Below are 18,060 nucleotides of genomic sequence, written 5' to 3'. Positions count from 1 at the left end.
CTCAAAGACGGAGGCAGCACCCCTTCCGGTCTGATGGCGAGCAACTGCGGGATCATGCCAGGGACTGTCCTCATCGGGTAGGCCGAGCTCCCTCTTTGCTTGCTCGATCAGATCTAGGTATAATGTCTCATCCTTGGAGCAGACTGCAGATTGACCAATCAGTAGGGATTTCCAGTACACGCCATGATTTGACCACGTTCAAGACCGGATGCGAAAGGTACCTGTCTCGTCCGAGTCTTGTGCTCGCAAAGTCCCATTATGTCTCATGGTTCGACTACACAAGGTATTTGCGCGAGTAAAGCTGAGCTAAGTATGCGCGTTCAGTCATGCGAGACGATGCGGGGGAATGTAGCCTTGCGGTGGGCAAGGATTTATACACTTGTGTATGGCCCCCAAGGAAACTAATAAGCCACCGGGCACTCTGTCAAGCGTCTCAGTTTCAGGAAGTGAGATATGACGTAACTTGTGCAGAAAAATCACGTATGCCTAGAGATCATGCATGTTAATAGTAGTGCTGCGGCTTCTGGTTGGAGGACGCAGTCACCAGACCGACGCCTATCGCGATCCTTCCCCTTTCAAACATCGCCTCTTGGCTTGATACATGCCATTATGAATCACAGTAATGTAAATACAAAACAGTGAGATTCAAAGAGGCCGCCCAAGATATTTTGAATACCTTTGAATAAGTCATTATTGTATTCATTTAGAATGCGGGAACAACAGCTCGTAAGCTGGGCTACATGTGTTAACGGAGAACTTCTCAGAGAACAGGTCACTTTACCGATGGCAGAACCAGCCTTCCGAGGCTATGCACTCTACTCTCGGCACCATGCACAATCGTCGTTGAGCAACTCTTAACGAGCCTCGGAAGTATCTTAAATCCCACTCTTTGACCAGTAAACTCTCCCGAATGATCCTCAGCCCGCACGAAGCACTCTTTCAGACCTTCCCTGTGCACCCCAGACCCTCTCTACTCCCCGCGCCTCGAGCTAATCCTAACCTTCAACCCCGGCACAGTCAAGCTGACCGTATCCATCATCTTCCGCTCCCAGTCCTCCGCCCCCTCCTTCTCCTCCTCCGCCAACTCGAACCAAAACTCCCCATACAACCTCGCCACCACCATCCTCAACTCCATCTTCGCGAAGTTCTTCCCCGCGCAGTTGGCGGGCCCACGCGAGAAGGGCATGAACGCGCCCTCCTCAGGGCGCGCCTCGAAGCCGCCCTCGGCCGTCCACCGCTCGGGCACGAACGCGTCCGGGTCGGCGTAGTTGCGCGCGTCGCGGTGCAGCGTGTACGGCGGCACCGCCACCGTCACGCCGCCCGGAATAAAAACTTCGTTGCCGGCGCCGTCGCGCACGTGCAGGCCTTCCGCGGGAGTGAGGCGCGGCATCGCGGCCGTCGCGGGTGGCCAGAGCCGCATGGTTTCGTTGATGACGGCGTCGAGGTACGGGATCGCGCCGCCGGCGGCGAAGTTGGTGGAGTCGTCGGCGGCGTCGAGGGCGGCTTGCAGTTTGCGCTGGGCGGCGGGGTGCGTGCAGAGGTAGTAAGTCAGGGTCGTGAGGGCGGCGAGGGTGGTGTCGCTGTGAGATATCGTCAGTACGGGTGAAGATGTAGTAGGCGGGGGGGTGGTGGGGTTGATGATTGTGCGTACCTTCCCGCCGCGATGATGAGTCTGGAATCTTCATGCAAAGCCTGGACGCCGGGGGGAGCGGAGCGATCGTTCTCGTATTTCGCTTTGAACAGCCATGCCATGATGTCTCCTGGCTCCGTGTCCTTGTTCAGTGTCTAGTGAAGGTGCGTCAGACTACTTCTTCATTAATTTTGAAGCTGGAGGAGCACCCACCTTCGCCTTCTCATCAACGGCAGAAGCACAGTATGCCTGGAAGTCTTGGATAGCAGAAGCAGCACCCGGGATGGCCGTGAGTAGGCTGATCAGCCAGGGGACCGGTGTCATCAATCCAACAGCGTACATGGAATCATGCACAGCGGCGATGGCGGGATGGTCCTTTCCTGTGTCCAGCGTGCCAAACTGCTTGCCCAGACCCACATCACCCATGACGTCGAAAGCAAAGAAAGACGCCCATTTCTGGATGTCTATGGCCTGGTCTTTCCTCGAGCGGAGCTGCTCGACGAGTTTCTCGCACTTGGCAGCCACCCGGGGGACGTAGCTATCCAGCGCTGCAACAAATGTAAGTCTCACAAGCTTTCGAGGAAGCTATTATGCTTGCGTACCTTTCATGCTGAATGCGCGATCCCAAGCCCTGCGGCGCGAGCGGTGCAGTTCCATGTCCCGTGTCTGGTTGAGCGAGCAGACCTGAGGGTCGCCGCCTGTTTGCGCATACCAGGCACCCTTCACGCAGCGCATCGGCGGACCTGATTCGTTAGCAATCAATCCACATCCCATATTAAGTCCTGAGCGTACCATAAACAAGAGGAATGGCCTCGGGCCGAGCGATGGAAAGATAGCGAGGACCTATGTATGGGCTGTGAGCTTTGTGTACACCGTTTGATGAGCATGCACTTACCGATGCGGATGATATCGCCATATTTCTGATGTAACTTTTGGATCTCAATGCACAGCTTCATGTCCTTGGCCGCCAAGCTCATAGCATAGAACTGCGAGACAGCGGCGAGCTTTGGACCGGGGAACTTGCGCAGTCGATGGAAGAAGAGGCGGTAAACGACCAGGCTGGTGAAGAAGCCAGTGCTGAAAAGCGTTGCAGAGATGGCCACTTGACTCAACGCACTCAGCAGTGCAAGTTTGAGGATGGAGAGGTTATAGTAAAGCAAAGATCCCAGGTATCCGAGGTACGTGAAGACGAGGAGCTTCCAAGGGTGTGCGTCGAACTCTACACCATTATGCCGGCTGACGGCGAGGTGCGTGATGACGCCCAGGGCGCACGAAGTCGCCATTGCGGCCGCCATTCTTTCGCGATGGGTTTGAGCTGGCGTCGAGCGTCGGAGTTCGAAAAGACGGAACCGGCTCCGTGGGCATGGGGCGTTTTTGAATGCAAAAAGCACGATTAGCTTTAGCAGCATGCATCGTCCCCGCCTGGTGGGTGCCTTCCGTTCATCCCCGTTAATCTCCTATTGGCTGGAATTGCCCTTCTTATCACGCTTTCTGGAGATGGCGCTCGCTTAGGGAGCTTTGCCGTGCAGCCTCCGGAGCGACAGCCGAGTACGTAAGTAGTACACGTCCCCGCACCAAGCTACAGCCAACAAATGGCTTCGCAAGCATTTCAAATTGCCAACAAAAGTACACTCCATTGGCCAGCTATCTATCATCGTTCGGGGCCTTTTCCATCTCTGGGTGCCCATTCTGTGGGCACCAACAACGCTTTGGCCACCGTATCGAAAAGAACTCCCCGGGGAAGCAGCACCCCTTGTACAGCTTGCCAGTACCCACAGAATACTTTTGACCCAAGGTTCTTGTTCCTTTTGTTGCTATTCAACAGCATATGCCCAAACTCAACGCTGAAAGAATCTTAGTGAGTAAGCTTCTCTGATGCGGCGAGAAGACGTGTGGCAACGTTCTAGATCTCCCTGATGGTGCCGTCGGCCTGAATTACGCCAACGTGAAGGTAGGGATCGGCATGGATATGGTCGAGCATCGACTGCCAGAGCTCAGAGCCAGTGGCACCGAAATTAACCTCAGTGTCTGTCGACGGCGGAAGTTCTAGTGTCACCATTTAAGCAGCATCTTGCTCTTTCAGTTCTATTAGGCATGACTCACCGGTGAGCATGTTGAGGCTCAGAATGCGCATGCGCTCCTCTGCTGGCGTCATGGCAGGTTGGCCATTGTCCACACGAAGGCGCTTCCAGTGCTCGAGCATCGCGTTACGTACCAGGAGCTTGTCGCGGCGGCGGAACGAGGCCGGGCACAGGTTCCTGTACCTATCATCAAGCATGACAAGACGATGACGAAAGTAGCTGCGGATGCGCTCCATGCCGGCGCGTGGGTGAGGAGGCATCGTTACGGGCTTGCCGAAGTCGAGCATGATGAACTTAATGAGGCGGAAGAGGCGCTCCTCGGCTTCGACGAGGTTAATGAAGTTGGTAATGTCGGCGTCAGACGCGGTCTCGGCCTGGATCTGGTTGTAAAGAGTCTGCGTGTCTTTGCAGAAGCGGCTGTAGCCCGCCTTTTTGTGGCGGTACAGCTGAGTGTTTGCGAAGAGGGCCATGATGGCGTGATTAATGAGGGGCTTTGAGGTTGCGGCTTGACCGGATGCGCGTGCAGAGTTGAAGGTGGCAGAGTAGGAAGGAATAAGGTGGAATGGCCCGGCTTATGTACTGGTGAGGCAAACGACGCGCTGTGACTGTAATCGAGAAGGAAGGCGCGACCCGCGGGAAAGCATGCGCCTTCCCAAATCAGCCACCGCTCAAACCTTTCTCCCACCGCTGAGAAGGTTTCTCTGAAACCGAAACTCAGCACAGTTCAAGTCAACAAATTACGCAAACCGAAGCCGCGATGGTGGTAGCATCCGATTCAGAGACACCATCTCTGGACTTCAATGCCCTCCCACCATTCCATCGCGTCTACAACCCCAAAACCGAGGGAAATCTACAGACTCAGCTCGGTAACTACTGCATCGACAATAACCGCGGCGGTTACAGTCCTCTCCAAGACCGTGTGCGACTGGCCTTCGCCGTCAACGAGCTCGCCGCCACCACCCTCGGCCTGGGGAAGCTCTATCTTGTCAATTGCGGTCCGAGGAAGCAGCAGATGCTCAACTCTCCCCACTCGATCCCCGACCTTCTTTTCGTCGGGTCGTACAAATGGACTGAAGTGAGAAGCCTCCTCCAAGCCCCGCAACACACCCTTTAAACCGACGCGCGGTTGATGCGATTAATAATGCAGGAGGCTCGCGACAACTTCCTCCGCCTCAAGCCCGCCGCACGCCTGTTTCAGATGACCGCATCTCTTCACAACCATCACCCGGCTGAGCCTACCCTCCCGGTCTTCATCTTTCAGGACTATGCCGTTCCTTATGCCCGCCCCGACGTAAGCCTGAAGCTGCAGTCCCCGCCGCGTCCCGACAAGGGCGTGTGGATATGGACCAGCGAGCAGCCGTTCAAAGCAGGATTCGTGCATGATATTGCGGAGATGGGCATCATCCACTGCCCATACGACGCGGACGGCGAGCGACTGAATTGCATAATCAGAAGGTTGGACATGGCCTGTGAACGCCATCGTGCTTACTTGACGTCGGCAGCGGTGGGCGGAGACGACCAGGTTGTGTCGGTGTACCAATATCTGCAGACGGCGGCCATGTTCTGCTCGGTGCTGAAGATGGAGATGTGGGGCAAGATCGTTGGGATGGCTAATGAGGCGTTTGCGGCGGCGAATGGTGGCGTAGCACGCAAGTGAGTACACACGGTTGAAGGAGCTGCTACTTGAAGGGCGATCTTGCGCACAATTATTAGCGGATTGCTGTTGAGTCACAAAGAAAATTACTATCATGACAACAAAGGTCAAACAAGGCCTTATTCTACGAAAAGGATGGATTACGATAGCCTTACAAATAGCAAACAATGTACTTAGAAAGAATTTCAAGGTCTGGCTCATGCAGATATGCCACTGGTACCTAACTTCTCGATCACGTCCTCGTGGAATATCATCGGAAAGTCCGCGCGTGACGTGAGATTGCTGAACTTCCCGGTCAAACACGCCAACACCGCGCTCACGTATCCAGGCCCCATATGATGCCCGAGGCGCTGCTTCGCGGCCTCAATGAAGCCAAGTCAAATGGCTGCTGGAGACAATGTCTGGCCAGGTGGTAACCTTCTCGCAGCGCGTTGGTAGAGGCTCAGGGCCATTTCCCAGAGACCAATCTCCAGCAGCACGACACCAAGTGCGTAGATGTCGTGAAGCTTTGAGAAGCTGGTCTTCGGGCGGCCCTGCCGATCTGGATGCCGGTACAAGTTGCGCTCCAGGTCGTTGTCGAAGTCGTATTTGGTCATTGCCGTTTCGGGGCGGGAATACTCAAAATTGACGAGATAGGGAGACTTGACGAGAAGATTATTTTGCGCGTCCCTACCCTGAAAGAAAGGTACAGAGCTTCTGCGCATGCTTTTGTGGACCCACCCATCTGCGTGGAAGGCTCCCATGCTTTTGGCCACTTGCTCTGCCACTAAAAACCTTCGGGGGAGATCGAGCCTGTTTCTTAGGCTCTCTCCTTCAATTAGGGAAAATAGAGACACGGGACTGCTCTCTTTGTCTATTCCATGCGGAAAGTCAAATAGGAAAGCGTATCGATATTGCTCCTCCTGTGAGATGACTCTGCGCAGAGGTAATGTGAGCATGTCGTTGCTGCCTGCCGATATCAGTAGATTTGCAAGCCGTTGGACAGCCTGGTACTGTAGTTCTACCTCTTCAGGCTCTGGAGCCACATCCGAAGCACATGGCAGATAGCTTTTGTACTCCACAAGAATTTTTTTCGTGTGATCTCGCTCCTGGATTTGACAATCGGCCGGGTACGGGAGCTTCCCCACCCTCTGCGGCATCGAGGTGAGCATTTTTCAAAAATATGTTAGCAGGTTCAGCTTGAGAGCCGCTCAAAAGCTTTTGGGGGCGAGGGTGTCTTGCAATCCCCAAGCGCTGGGCCTGCTCATCCTGTGGGTTCATCAACCGACTCGAACCTGGAGTGCCTCTGGAAGATTGTATTTGGAAAGCCAAGTATAAAGGCAGTATCTCCTTAAGCCTTTCATTTTGTTCCTGGAATTTTCCGGAGAATGTCTTCAAATTTTCTCTTTTCGACGAGAGCTCATTGCCACGAATCCACACCTTCCAGAATTCGGCTGTTCCAGATACCAAGCCACTTCCAAGATGCCTTCGAGAATATCTTCGGTTTCTGAGAGGTCGGCAGGGGTTCGTCGATGTCGAGCTCGAGCACCATCGTACCGGGCATGGCCTCGTTCATGTAGGGTGAGTATTGCCTGTAATACTTATCTTCTTCGGCGGCAATTCTGGGATAGTCACTGCAGACGGCTCTCATGCACTCGAGGATGTCGAATATGTGCTCCAGCTAGCTCTAGTAGAGGGTATCAGTCTGGGTGTTGTGAGTGAACAACAAACGTATGCACGCCTCATTGACGAATGATGTGCAGAGTTTTGAGAGAAAATACGGACGATGAGTTTGTGTTGAATGGAGGTTTCTTCGTATTTTGGACACTTTTCAACGTTGTACCATTATTGGGGTTCATTTCTTGGACGACAGGCGGTTCATTCGTATTCCATCTCGGTGTGTGGGAGATCGTTTCCCTACATGGTACCTTATTTGCCTTGTGGGTTGTTAGGAAGGGTGAATGGCACGGTCCTAAAGCTGGCATAGGTACATTGCTTGTGTAAGTGCATTCCTCTTCTCCTTTGATCTCATCTTCCATTTTCTTTGAGTTCTGCACACACTCTTGTGGGCTAATCGCTAACAATATCATGGCAGTTATGTTGCGATAATGGCCGGTTTGATAGGGCTTTGGAGCAGGCGCTAGCCGCTAGGAGCTGGAATAAGTCCTACCTTAAAATGGAGCTCTAGTTAGTCCTGATCGGCTCAAGATCGCCATGCATCATTCACATGGCACGGCCACGTTGAATCGTGCCAAATACAGGCAGTAATTATCACCAAACCTTCTGGTTCCATCGCCCAGAAATCGACCAAGACTCGGCCAAGCGCGCCCCGATGCTTAAGCCAATAACAAGCATAATATATTGCCAATCTCCCCGCGACGGGATAGATTAACTGCACATCACAGCAATAAGCCACACTCAATCAACACATCATACACAGTAAGCATCGTCCGTAACCATATATTTTTAGGTAAAGTATTCTGTACAACGAAGTGCTAAAACTGGAGGCGAAAAGCGCCCCACGCATCCCTCCTCCCGCTCATTTCCCACATTTACGACATGGAGACGGAGAAAGCAGAGGTGGTGAGGACGGCGTCGTTGCCGGAGAAGGGCTCGGTGCCGGCGCCGATGCTCTTGATGTACTGGCTGGTGGGCAGGCCCTGGTTGGTGGTCAGGTAGTCGACGAAGTCCATGAGGTCGGCGCTGAAGCTCTGGGCCTCGGAGGAGGCGACGAAGGAGAAGACGGTCATCTGGCCGTTGGGGCCCTTGTACAGGTCGAAGCTGACGCCACCGAGGGTGGTGGTGGCGATCTTGGAGCCGGTCGACGAGATGGGGCCGGCGCCGCCGAGGGCGGCCAGCCAGATCATGATCTCGTACTCCTCGTCGCCGCCGGCGGTCGAGGAGGTGAAGAGGTCGTAGGCGACGTCGGCGACCAGGTCGGAGCCGGCGTACGTCCACTTCCAGGTCGAGGGGATGGACGAGATGGCAGACAGCTGCTTCTGCTCGATGTTGTTGAGGACGACGTTGGCGTAGGACTTGACCTGGCCGGCACCGCCGGTCCAGGTCCAGCTGGTGTGCCAGGCAAGGGTGTCGCCGCTCAGGGAGTCGACGCCGGTGCACTGGGAGCCGCTGTCGGCGTTGGCCTGGCCCCAAAGGTTGTTGTAGACGATGTAGGAGCCGGTCTCAACGCTGCCCCACTGGTCGCAGAAGTCGGCACGGCGGTTGATGGTCTTGCTGGGGGCAGCGGCGGCAAGGGCAGCTGCGCCAGCGCAGAGAGTGGCAGTGGTGAACTTCATGGTGTTGGAAGAAGTAGCAAAAGAAGGCAAGTGTCAAGGAAGGAATGCGTGGATCAGGGAAGGAAGAATGCTTGCTGGAGAAAAGATAGCTGGGCGCGGCACATCGTATTTAAACTTCGAAGTAGGGAGGTTCTGGAAGAGGAGTACACGAGTAGGCGAGGGTGAAGGGGAAACAGCGGCGGGGTTGACGTAAGTGGATAGCGCAAGGCGGGCCACGGTCTGGCGTGTAGAAGGCCATCTCCCGAGACTGGTGCGGCAAGTAGATGGAGGACCTTTCCGTTTGGAGGCAGCGGAGCGGGAGGTGTGTCGTGGTTACGTGCGGAGCAGAGGCCTGATCCCGGGCCGGATCGGTCGGAGTGTCGGGAAGGGCGCGCCTGGCTGGTGGAATCGCTGGGCCAATTCTCCTGAGCTCCCCACAAAGCCGCTTCGCTTAGTTGCTTGTTTCATCCGCCATGTCGCAGCCAAACGCCAGAGCCGCCGTGCGTTCTTGCTTCCGGCAGTCGACGCGCGCCGCGTGTTTCTCGCCCGCTAGTCACGCCCTGTCTGGCGACTCCGCATTCGTTTCGCTCGCCCAAACCTTTCTAGAAACGGGTCCAGCAGTCGTCCATCGCAATCTCGGTTTGGACACCGCCACCCAACAAGGCAACTCGTTCATGCATCAGTCTGAGTCGTCGGCGGGCGTCTTGTTGCCGTAGGCCAGCCCGAGCCCGACGCCGAGCACGATGGCGAAGATACATAGCAGCGACCACGCCCACAGCAGCACGCGCTTGTCCTGCTGCACCGGCCCCAGAATCTGCATGCGTTCGCGCCGCCACGCCATCCACGCCGGCTCCATGCGCACCTCGGTCGCTGCGACATCGATGTTCTTGGACGACGACAGCTTCACCGGCTTGGCAGCGGCGACGTTGGCCTCGAGGTCGACGTCAGTGGCTCCGTACGACGGCGGAGGCGTGTACCTTGGCGGCGGTACTGGCGAGCTGTCCCGCGACGAGGGCGAGGAGTCGCGGGCGACGTTGGTGAGGGCGGAAGGCATGACGGGGGCTGTTGGTGGTCTACAGTAGTGGGCCGAGCTTCTGCGCTATTAACAGGTATGCTCCGCATGAAACAAACGGGGGAGCAGCTCACGTACAGGTGCAGTGGAGGCAGTCAAGATGTTGCGAAGCTTGGCCTGGAGTCAAGGTATGCGGCTTAAGAGGGTCCAAGACGAGGGATCGCGGCATGCATATATAACTCTCCAAACACCACGGCACAGCAGAGCCGCGCGATGATTGTCACTTGGCGCTGCCCCGCGACGCTCGGGCCCCTGCTCACGCGCATCGTCGCCCGCGGACACCGGAGTCACTGCGCTATACCACTGGTATTTTAGACAGGCGTACCACTGGTGTTTTGATAGCGACTGACAGCGTCCGGGCCGACTCCGCGCTGCCATCATGACGCGCTTTTCGACGAGCCCCATGCCGATATCCGTCTTCGGCCAGGCATGTGGCCGGAAAGCCGGCATGGCGGCGGTGGACATTGGCTGGGGGGCTGCGGATGGACGGTGCCGAAAGCCTGTCAGCTGGGGGTGATTGCGTGGACAGGCTGGAAGACCGGCAAGGAGTTTACCACACCTGCTGATTTATACCCGCATTACCCGCATCACGCTATCAGGTACCGTGGGATCGATGTCTTGGAATGACCGCCTACAAAGCGCCGACGCTCCCCTGCGTTCCTGCGTTGCTTGTGGGGTCTGAAGCTTTCTTTCTTCCGTGACCTTGGCCTGCCGAAACTCCCGCGCTATTCCCGCCCTGCTCCCGTCACCATGTGATCTGAACCGTCACCTGCGACTTGCTGTTCACTGATGAGCGAATAAACAGACCGCTACTACCTACGCCGTTAACACCGCCGCTATGATTTTCGTATGTACCTATTTTTGGAAGCGATGGCCCTACGCCCAGCTCGCATCCTTCGTGGCCGTGGCTGCGGCTAAGCGCGCGAACAGACCAGCCCACCGCCGTCATAGCGCTTGGCCGCCATCTCTCAAAGCGCCTTCTCCCGCGCTTCTAGAAAAACTTTGCCACCAAAAACGATCATCTGCCAGCGCTCGTATCCCACCTTCGCCTTCATCATTTCTTTCGACGTAGTGGAGCAAGTGTTGAGGGCGATGCTGTTCGCCAAGCATCATGTCGCCCGCTCGGTTCGCCCGTAGCGGTGGAGCGTGGTCGAAGGATTCAACACAGCCTCTGGGCGGCATCGGGGGGCACAGTAATCCGTCATGTTGGATTGTAGAGCTCGGAGGTGACATCGTGCGTTGTCGCATCACTTATAATGAGCTGGCTGCTTGTGCACTGATATTTCAGGCGTATATGTACTTACTGGACTGCACTCTACGCAAGAACACTTCGCAACGACAGCATCCTTTGGCGCTCGATACATCACCAACCACACAACTCTTGTAATTTCGGCCTGACCAACAAATCTCATCATAAGCGCCCGACGCCGACGCTCCAGCTCCAGCCATCATGAGCAGCCATCTCCACCCAAACTCTGCCCTCAGCAGCAACATGAATTCAAAAAACCACCAAGGATCAGATCATACCTCCACCTCTTCGGACGAGCTGGAACGCATCATTGCCGAGGCCCGCGCAGCGTCGAAATACCCGTCCACTTCATCCAAACGCGCCTCCTCTCCGTGTCCATCCACAACATCCACCGACAGCGCGAGACGCAGGAGGGAGGCCGACGACGGGTACAACCCGATCCAGTACGAGTACGAGAAGAAGGGCGGGTTCAAGGATTGGTGGCGGAGGCAGAGGCTCGACAACCCGCACGGCGCCGCCGCCCTGATAGAAGCGATCGGCCAGGGCTTCACGTATGCTCTAATTTCTATATTGAATTAATCGGTTATAATATGCGTTGTGTTGTGTGGGCGCATCTCGCTCGTCTTCTCCTTCTTCCCCTTCTTTTCCTCTCTTTTTCTCTACATTTTCTTGGTGCCTCGACCAGTGTGCACTTTGAGTGTACCTCAATGCTAACTGCTATGTGCACAGACGCGCGTTCGGTGATCTCGCGAGAGCGGGTTATTGAACGAATATGATGATGCGATGAGATATGATGGCCCGAAAGGGAGACCTGATTGATGAAATTACGGCCGATTGGACTTGCTTTCCTTTTTGTGAACACTGGATGCCAGGTTGTTGCGACTGATGAGAACGCCTGCATATTTACAGAATTGCAGGTTCGAGCTTTTCGTAATTCCCGCAGAATGCTTCAGTCTTTGCATGTGCGAAGTTGAAGCAAATGTCTGGACATAATTAAGTTTTAAGCTTGTTTAAATATATCCGGATATTTGGTTATCCACATAGGTAAGATGCTCTATTCCTAGCAAGAAGGTTAAATACGGTCACGCGCTGTAGCAGTCGTGAAAGCATAAACTCCTAACGAATAGAGTATGCGGCCGATGTACTGGTCTCTGATAGTGATCTAGTGCAAGCAAGGAGACTCTCAAGCGCAGCCGAGCCTGCGCCGCGCTCCGCGTCTCCGCGCCTCCGCACATTGGCGCGCGGAGGGCGCCTGTCAAAAGCCCGACCCGGCGGTTAACTGGTTGATGGGTAGTAGTGTGGCTGGGCGTGAGGTCCCCCAGTAACGCTCCACCCCCGCACGCGGAACCATCATCGAGCGATGGCAGGCGCCTCAGACGCATCTCCGCTCGTACAAGATACCACAACAACTCTTTGCTTCTTCTCTGCACTGACCGACAACAATCACACACTGCTGGCCCATTGGCCGTTTCGCTCTCAACCCCCATTTTTAATCGCAAAGCAGCTCGCTCCATCCCACGCCATTCCCGTTCTGACGTCACGGGGTCCTCACACAAACACAGATTGAGCAAGCTTTCCGGATCCCCTCCCTGCCTCAACCCGCCCACGCCACTGCCTACGTTCCGCTCGCGCCCGCTTCCGCTTGCAGGGGAATACTCGGTGGCTGCTGCCTAGCCAGCGTGTTAATAATTGTTTGAGCCCTTCGGCCGTCCGGCTCCGACCAACAGAACCACGCGCCAGCTCGCTGTCTCAAAGTACAACGCTTGGCGAATGCGGAACCGGTCTGCCGGTCGGCCGGGGCGTTTTGTCAGACGCGGGAGGGGAGCAGGTGGCTCCACCACATGCAGATGTGATCGACCGCCGGTCTCGCGTGGCGTGGGGAGAGTGAGCCCTGGCTTCCAACGTCACTGGCTTTTTCTTATCGGAGACGGTCGGAGAAGACGAGCGGAGTGATCTTGTTTTTGTCTTCTACCGGTGGGCGGCCGCCGCCTGCATGCGTCGAGCTGGCCACCCCCGCAGCCGCATTGTTATTACACATTTTTACTGAGCCAGCCCTGCTGCCTTTCGCCCCGGACCCTGGGATCGCTTCCGATCATACTTCGAATTTTTTTAGAGGATCGACAGGAGCTACAACTCACCACCACAACACTCTACGTCGGAAAGCCGGAAATTGCGAACCCTGCGAAACCGCGAACGTCCCAAAATCATGTAAAACCCATCATCTACCGCATCGCCCAAGGAAAAGAAGAAAAAGACATCGACCGTCGAAAATCGCACTTACCGCCGACCACGAACAAGAATAAACACGCAACGAGTAGACGAACTCATACAACAACCCTTTCAACACCTCGACGAGAGCCCTATCACCGCCACTCAATCCGCCGACTCAACCGCCAACTCCACCGCCGACCCCACCCCAACCACCTCACACCTCACGAAAAGGCCCCCAAACAACCAACCACCAACCCTCCTCTTCTCTCTCCCACTTTTGCCTCCAACTTTTCCCACCCGGAAGAACCACCCCACCAAGCCGCCAAAAATGACGACCACCCTCCCCGACGCCATAACGCTCCACCCAGACGAACAGCTGCGCCTACAAGAACTCCTCCAATCCCGCCACAACCGCAGCCGAGAACACCACCAGCACCTCGCCCCGCCGTCCCCTCCGCCGGAAGAATCGTCCCGCTCGCCCAGCCGGAGTCACCGGTCCAGCCCGACGCCGGGTGGAAGCAGGAGCCCCGAGCCGACGGCGACTGGCACCAGCAGCAGGACGATCAGCCCGCCCCGAAGCCCACCCATGGCGACGATGCTGAAGAAAGGCGGCGAGGTCATGGGCCAGCACCAGCCGCAGCAAAACCAACAGCAGCAGCATAAACTCGCTGTCGATAGCTCGATAGCGGCGGCGGGAGGAGCGGGAAGGTGGCGCGAGTGGATGAAGGGGATGATGAGGGTGCCGCCGTCGTCGTCGCCGCTGCCGTCGTCGTCGAGGACGACAACGCCGTCGGGAGGAGAGAGGCGGGATTGAAGGGAGAACGAAAAGAAAAAGGCGGCCCCCAAAAAAAGGGTCTGAAAATTTACTCGCCACGCGATACGAAGCCAGGGAACTTAGCCGGATATGATTTGAGATATGTTATTTTTCTTTCTCTTTCTTGATTCCCTTCGTCCTTCCATTTAATCGCAGGAACCGGAAAAGCAAAGATGGGTAGCATGCATGTCATTTAAACTCTCCTCTCCCAAGCGTAATGTCGTCAACGATTTCTTAGTTCCGTTTTTTTCCATTCGCAACAGGTCTCTCTCCTCTCTCCTCCCATTTACAGTAAAGGCGCTCGGTTGTTGCTTCTCGATTGCAACCTGCACGGGAAGGAAAAAGGAAAGGATACGTCGTGGGGGGACTCCACAGTCGGAGGCCTTACACAGTATGGAGGGTGGGACGCGCGTCATCGGTATGCCTACTACGTGCATAGAGCCTAGCGTCAATGCTTTTCAACCCCGGCTTTAGGGTCCCGTCAAACCTTAAGCTTATTTGAACCCTTCAGATACCACTGCTCTCAAGGCCTCTGTTCGAATCGCGATCACCAAATTCAAGTCATGTAGAAGATGTGTGTTTTGAGGATAATAATATCTTGGAATCGACTTTCACCGTCGTCCGTGTCTATCTCTGCAACTTCTCCCCGGTCTTATCCCTACTGCTAAACTCTTCTCCAGCTTTGAGTGCTAAAACAGCTTGACACATGTGTCGATGAAATGAAGAGACCCGGCTTGCGAAGTAGCGGTTAGAGTGTAGACACTCATACTCGCTTCTAGCTAAATTCGGCCATAGAAGATTGAAAGAAGAATCCTTCAGAGAGGAAGTTTCTGATGCAGCCACCCGACAGAAAGGGTATCAACAAAAAGGCTGAAAAAATAACAAAAGACAAAAGAACCCAACCCATCCATATTCTTTAGAAAACGCCAATGTGCTCCATTTTCTTTTCATGCTCGGAAAAAGCCATTAAAATCTTATTCGTGTTGTTCAGTCCGTCTCAATGTATTTCGATGTCGAAAGGAGAAAAGGCCCTCTACTGTCCCCAGAAGTCGTCCTGATTATCGGGGGTGGGAGTCCGAGGTTCCGCACCGTCTTCCACAGCCTCAGGAGGCGTCGGCACCGGAGCGTCGACGGGAGTGTCGATGAGCGTCTCGACGGGAGTGGGGACGATCTCGATGGGGGTGACGGCGGGGGTGACGGGCGTCAAGGGGGTCGGGGTCATGACGGGCGTGGCCGGGGCGGGGTTAGACTCGTTCTTGCACTCGGCCTTGTCCTTGGGCTCCTCGAAAATACCGTGCTCGTAGCCGTCCTTGCCGCGGAAGGCGAAGCGCTCGAACGTCTGGCCGCGGCGGAGGCGGCGCACAACGTCGCCGTCGGGGCCGATCTCCTCGTCGTACAGGCGCGGCTGGAAGTCCTGCACGCTGGCGTACTTGGCGAACATGCGGCGCCAGTAGCACGCCTCGGCTGCAGGCGTCAGGTACCGGTCGCGGAACGTCTGGGCCGACTGCGCGGCGATGCGCTTGGCCTCGTCCGGGTGCGCGATCAGGTGCTCCATCTTCTCGTCCAGGTCCGAGAAATCGCGCTTGACCTTGATGTAGTTCTGGTACGGGCCCGAATCTTGCAGCAGCGGGTAGTAGTGCGCGACCCAGTCCAGGTCGTGGATGACGGGCACCGAGTTGCAGTTGTGCAGGTAGCGCAGGCGGCCGCTCCAGGTGTTGCCCTCGGTGTGGGCGACGTACTGGTAGTTGCAGAAGTCCTTCATAGCCAACACGTTGCTCCGCGTCCTCCAGTCAATGGCCTTAACGTCGGACCAGCTCTTGCCATCAGAAGCATCCATAAGAGCCTGGCGCAGGCCGTGGTTGACACCCAGACTGCCGCGCCACGAGAGTTGCGGGATCTTCTCCTCGAAGGGCTTCTCGATCTCAGCCACTTCGTTACGGAATTGAACGTAAGATCCAACCGCGTCATCGGGGTAAGTCCAGCCATCGAAGTCCTGATACAGATTGTCAGACTTGACGCTCACCTGAAAAGGCTCGAAATTTTGAGGGAGTACTTACAGGAATAACCCACATGTACGGGTTGTCCTTGTGGCGGGCCCAGGTGAAGCGAATCTTGCCCTCAGGGCCGGGCTGGCTGTTGTCGTGCAGATCCAGAATGAACTCAACGTTGGGAATCGAACGGGGGTCGGGATGGGCGGTAATTGCACGGTACATGGAGGCCATTGCTGACAGACCACGGGATCGGTCCGGCTCGCCCTTAGCTTCATCGATGACGATCAACTGGAAACAGTGTTAGCTGGGTCGTTTCTAAGCTATTTTTTGCGTTACTTACCTCGCCATTGTAGATCATGATGTGGAACTCTGCACGCGTCTTGCCATTCCAGTGGTCGTTGAGTTCGGCCTCGGTGGAAAGGTGGATATCCTTGTACTGGATCTTGTTCTCGGAGAAGAAATCCTGGGCACGGTCCAGTTCCATGAAGAGATCGGGAAAAGCGGCCTATGGCGGTGCGTTAGCGGCAATGACATCACGAAACGCGGAAGGAGCGGAAGGTGGCTGAAAAACTCACATTGCACTGCTCGTCGGTGAGACCATAGTTCAGAGCGTCGCGCTTGGGGTCGAACTGCCACTTGTAGCCCTCGGACAGCCTGACAGTCTCGAAGTAGGCCGGGTCGTGGAAGATGGAGCGGTGATTGACGTGCCAGGAGGCAGTAGCAATGACGAAAACGGTGGCGACTGCGGCAGCGCCGGCATACAGTATCCTGCGCGGCGGGACTCTCTTTGTGGCCGCGTCCGGGAAGCCCAGCGGGGTGTACCGCGGCGACGAGGGTGAGAGGAGACTCTTCCAGCTCATGGTGGGCAGTGTCGAGCGAGCGGCGCAGGTGGGAGGGAGCTGGCGGTTGCACAGGAAGAGCGTGGAGAAGAGAGTCTGGGCGGGATTCTGAGATATACCTTGTCGCTCGGCGGCGTGGCACAGACGCAAAGCTAACAATACGAGCCAAAAAAGGGCCTCTGGATGCTGCTAGGGCTGTGGCGCCGGATACATATGGGTGCACGGCCATCTCCGGCGGAGGATGCAGCAGCGGCGGATCTACCGCCAGCCATGGACTGACTCCGCCCAGCGAGGCAGTTGCAGGGCCGTTATCAGCATGCCCAGCCGCCCGCGCATGCGCCAATCCCACCTCAGCACTGTATTACCACTTGGCGCTGGCAAGGCGCAGGCTTGAAGAAGAACCTTTTGTCGCTGCCTGGCCATGGCGTGTGCGCGACATCGATCAGCCCAATCGGCGCGATGCATATCTGAGCGCAGTGACGGCGCTCTGACGGTCAAGACACTGTCGCACGCGGTTTCGTTTGATACGACGCTCCATGCGAGGACGGACGGCGGTCCAATGCGAGGCAGCGCAGGCGAGGAGGAGCGGGCCCGCGGACACCGCGCCCTCGCAGAACAATATCGCCGGCGGCTGACTGCAGTGCGCCAGGGGCCGAGAACGTCGGCATCTCGGTGCCAAGCTTTGTGGGCCAGCGCAGCGCTCGCCCAGCCGGTGGGAAATGAAAAAGCTTGACCTCACAAAACGCGAGGTTGCATGGCCGCAAGCGGATCCGTGGTGCGCGCAAAATAACGGACATCCGCAGAGTGACCGCAACTTTTCCGCCCTCGCCCGGCACGGCGGCTGTGCTATCGCAGCACGGGTCAGCAGCCAACACACACGACCCCCAGTTCTTTGTTGTTGGGCGGTACACCGAGGGCTGTGTGGGTTTCACAGGCGCGGAGAAGAGCGTTCGGTGCGGCGTAGGCGGCGGCAAGGAAGCGAAGCCGACATGAGCTGCTTCGAGGCAAACGGCCCGCGTCCGCCGCCGCAACCAGATCCGTAACCGTGGGCCCGCTCTGCCCTACTGCACTATTGACACGAGCCTCATCCGCTTCTTACAGTCCACCCCTTTTGCCAGCTCTTCGCTTCCTTCGCGCCCTACAGCCTGCCGCCCGAGCATTGAGCCTGCCCCTGAGCCCCGCTCACCCTCAACACCAATGCGCATTCCTGACTCTGAAACTCATGTCTGCTTCCGTTTCGGCCTTGCGTTCCGCGCTGCAAGGTT

The 18,060-nt window shown here is 56.3% G+C and overlaps 9 protein-coding genes across 9 annotated transcripts; 3 read left to right on the top strand and 6 right to left on the bottom strand.

Moving 5' to 3' along the window:
• Positions 1–970: 970 nt before the first annotated feature.
• LTHEOB_9629 (Cytochrome P450) lies at positions 971–2,925 on the bottom strand (the record flags this gene model as incomplete). Its single annotated transcript, XM_035519237.1, has 6 exons — positions 971–1,580; positions 1,652–1,785; positions 1,844–2,178; positions 2,233–2,373; positions 2,423–2,473; positions 2,526–2,925. 6 exons carry the CDS (start codon positions 2,923–2,925, stop codon positions 971–973), a joined length of 1,671 nt encoding a protein of 556 aa, XP_035368856.1.
• Positions 2,926–3,533: 608 nt separating this feature from the next.
• On the bottom strand, positions 3,534–4,181 carry LTHEOB_9628 (uncharacterized protein; the record flags this gene model as incomplete). Its single annotated transcript, XM_035519236.1, has 2 exons — positions 3,534–3,676; positions 3,734–4,181. 2 exons carry the CDS (start codon positions 4,179–4,181, stop codon positions 3,534–3,536), a joined length of 591 nt encoding a protein of 196 aa, XP_035368855.1.
• A 287-nt stretch (positions 4,182–4,468) lies between these two features.
• On the top strand, positions 4,469–5,368 carry LTHEOB_9627 (uncharacterized protein; the record flags this gene model as incomplete). Its single annotated transcript, XM_035519235.1, has 2 exons — positions 4,469–4,786; positions 4,859–5,368. The coding sequence occupies 2 exons, from the start codon at positions 4,469–4,471 to the stop codon at positions 5,366–5,368; spliced, it is 828 nt and encodes a 275-aa protein (XP_035368854.1).
• A 374-nt stretch (positions 5,369–5,742) lies between these two features.
• Positions 5,743–5,961, bottom strand: LTHEOB_9626 (Het-s domain protein; the record flags this gene model as incomplete). Its single annotated transcript, XM_035519234.1, has 1 exon — positions 5,743–5,961. One exon carries the CDS (start codon positions 5,959–5,961, stop codon positions 5,743–5,745), a length of 219 nt encoding a protein of 72 aa, XP_035368853.1.
• A 1,935-nt stretch (positions 5,962–7,896) lies between these two features.
• On the bottom strand, positions 7,897–8,640 carry LTHEOB_9625 (Xyloglucan-specific endo-beta- -glucanase a protein; the record flags this gene model as incomplete). Its single annotated transcript, XM_035519233.1, has 1 exon — positions 7,897–8,640. The coding sequence occupies one exon, from the start codon at positions 8,638–8,640 to the stop codon at positions 7,897–7,899; it is 744 nt and encodes a 247-aa protein (XP_035368852.1).
• Positions 8,641–9,298: 658 nt separating this feature from the next.
• On the bottom strand, positions 9,299–9,673 carry LTHEOB_9624 (Glycoside hydrolase family 12 protein; the record flags this gene model as incomplete). The annotated part of the gene is made up of 1 exon (XM_035519232.1): positions 9,299–9,673. The coding sequence occupies one exon, from the start codon at positions 9,671–9,673 to the stop codon at positions 9,299–9,301; it is 375 nt and encodes a 124-aa protein (XP_035368851.1).
• Positions 9,674–11,141: 1,468 nt separating this feature from the next.
• Positions 11,142–11,706, top strand: LTHEOB_9623 (General transcription factor II-I repeat domain-containing protein 2B; the record flags this gene model as incomplete). Its single annotated transcript, XM_035519231.1, has 2 exons — positions 11,142–11,491; positions 11,670–11,706. The coding sequence occupies 2 exons, from the start codon at positions 11,142–11,144 to the stop codon at positions 11,704–11,706; spliced, it is 387 nt and encodes a 128-aa protein (XP_035368850.1).
• Positions 11,707–13,479: 1,773 nt separating this feature from the next.
• LTHEOB_9622 (uncharacterized protein) lies at positions 13,480–13,965 on the top strand (the record flags this gene model as incomplete). The annotated part of the gene is made up of 1 exon (XM_035519230.1): positions 13,480–13,965. One exon carries the CDS (start codon positions 13,480–13,482, stop codon positions 13,963–13,965), a length of 486 nt encoding a protein of 161 aa, XP_035368849.1.
• A 1,033-nt stretch (positions 13,966–14,998) lies between these two features.
• Positions 14,999–16,816, bottom strand: LTHEOB_9621 (uncharacterized protein; the record flags this gene model as incomplete). The annotated part of the gene is made up of 4 exons (XM_035519229.1): positions 14,999–15,958; positions 16,023–16,244; positions 16,297–16,461; positions 16,532–16,816. The coding sequence occupies 4 exons, from the start codon at positions 16,814–16,816 to the stop codon at positions 14,999–15,001; spliced, it is 1,632 nt and encodes a 543-aa protein (XP_035368848.1).
• Positions 16,817–18,060: the final 1,244 nt, after the last annotated feature.

Source organism: Lasiodiplodia theobromae (assembly GCF_012971845.1).
Source record: "Lasiodiplodia theobromae strain AM2As chromosome Unknown scaffold_32, whole genome shotgun sequence".
Classification (NCBI taxonomy): domain Eukaryota; kingdom Fungi; phylum Ascomycota; class Dothideomycetes; order Botryosphaeriales; family Botryosphaeriaceae; genus Lasiodiplodia; species Lasiodiplodia theobromae.
Note: the sequence above shows the minus strand (reverse complement) of the source record. Positions and strands in the feature narration are given on the sequence as shown.